This window comes from Mastomys coucha, unplaced genomic scaffold (genome assembly GCF_008632895.1).
Source record: "Mastomys coucha isolate ucsf_1 unplaced genomic scaffold, UCSF_Mcou_1 pScaffold1, whole genome shotgun sequence".
In the NCBI taxonomy this organism is placed as follows: Eukaryota; Metazoa; Chordata; class Mammalia; order Rodentia; family Muridae; genus Mastomys; species Mastomys coucha.
Window position 1 is genome coordinate 2,119,982 of NW_022196891.1, and position 1,147 is coordinate 2,121,128.

Here is a 1,147-nt window from a genome sequence, read left to right on the forward strand (position 1 = left end):
CCTGATTTCAAACGAGTTCTGTATTAGAAGAGGTGACCTAGCGGTTCAGGCTTCGTCAAACGTGGTGACAAGTGTCTACCTGGAAAGCTTGCTATGAGCACGACAGAGGTGGGTGAAGGGCAGAGACAGGTGCGGTGAGACTGTCATTCGGAGAACAGCCAAGAGGAAGCGGTTGTTGGAGGCTGCCAGGATGAGAGGAAGTATAGGGCTGGGTAAAGGAGGTTTGGGGGAGACAGTGGACACTATATTCTTTAGTTACCATCAAGGAAACCCCACAGGGGTGCCCTTTCTGCAGGCAGGGTCCACTGAAGGAGAAGGACAACTTTGGCAGGGCTGCCTAGCGCCTGCCCGCAGGTGCTGCACCCCGAGAGCTCAGAGCCTGGGGACACCCGGAAGGGACCCCGCGCGGGTCTGAAGCACTCGTGGAATGCCGAAGCCATCTCCGCCCCGCGTCACGGCAGCCCACGCTCGGGCACCCCCTGGCGGAGCCGGTCGGTGGCGCGGGGGCAGGTGCGGGGCGGAGCTGGGCGCACGGGGCGGGACGAGGCGGGAGGAGGGCGGCGGCGACCGCGGGTCCACAGAGGCCGCGCGCCCAGCCCGCCCGCACCGCGCCATGGCCCCGCGCGCCCGGCGGCGCCGCCAGCTGCCCGCGCCGCTGCTGGCGCTTTGCGTGTTGCTCGTCCCGCTGCAGGTAAGGACCCGCACCGCCATCGCCCGCAGTCCCCCCAAGGTCGAGGTCCCCTGGCTTCGCAGCCTTACAGGCACCAGCTGGAACTCGGGGGCATCAGGAGATGGAGACCCCAGCTGGTGCGTAGAGCTAAGGGACGGCGACTGGGAAGGTGCTGGGGTTTGGGAAGGCTGAGGTGTGCAGAACCCGGACCCCAGGACACGGGATCTGCGGATCACGGAGCGCGGGTGCTACTTTGGTTCTCGGGGTGCGCCTAGTAGGCTCTTCCCATCTGTAACTGACGCGGAGCTCTGCGACACTCAGGGAGATTGTATGTACAGACCGTGTTAGTGATCCCTTCCTAAAACCTGCTACCCTGGGGGTGTGCTTTCAATCCGCGTGGGTCCCTGGGAGCGCAGGGTCCCTGACTTGGTCTTCACACCTTTCCCTATTTAGCTTTCTCCCCATGCCCCCCCCCCC

The 1,147-nt window shown here is 64.4% G+C and overlaps 1 protein-coding gene across 1 annotated transcript in view; it reads left to right on the forward strand.

The window, feature by feature from the left end:
* Nucleotides 1–580: 580 nt before the first annotated feature.
* Tnfrsf11a (TNF receptor superfamily member 11a) overlaps nt 581–1,147 on the forward strand; it is a 56,351-nt gene continuing 55,784 nt past the window's right edge. The window contains exon 1 of the mRNA XM_031379832.1: nt 581–691. Coding sequence (XP_031235692.1) covers nt 614–691 — 78 coding nt within the window. The 5' untranslated portion in view covers nt 581–613. The remainder of the gene's footprint in view (nt 692–1,147) is intronic.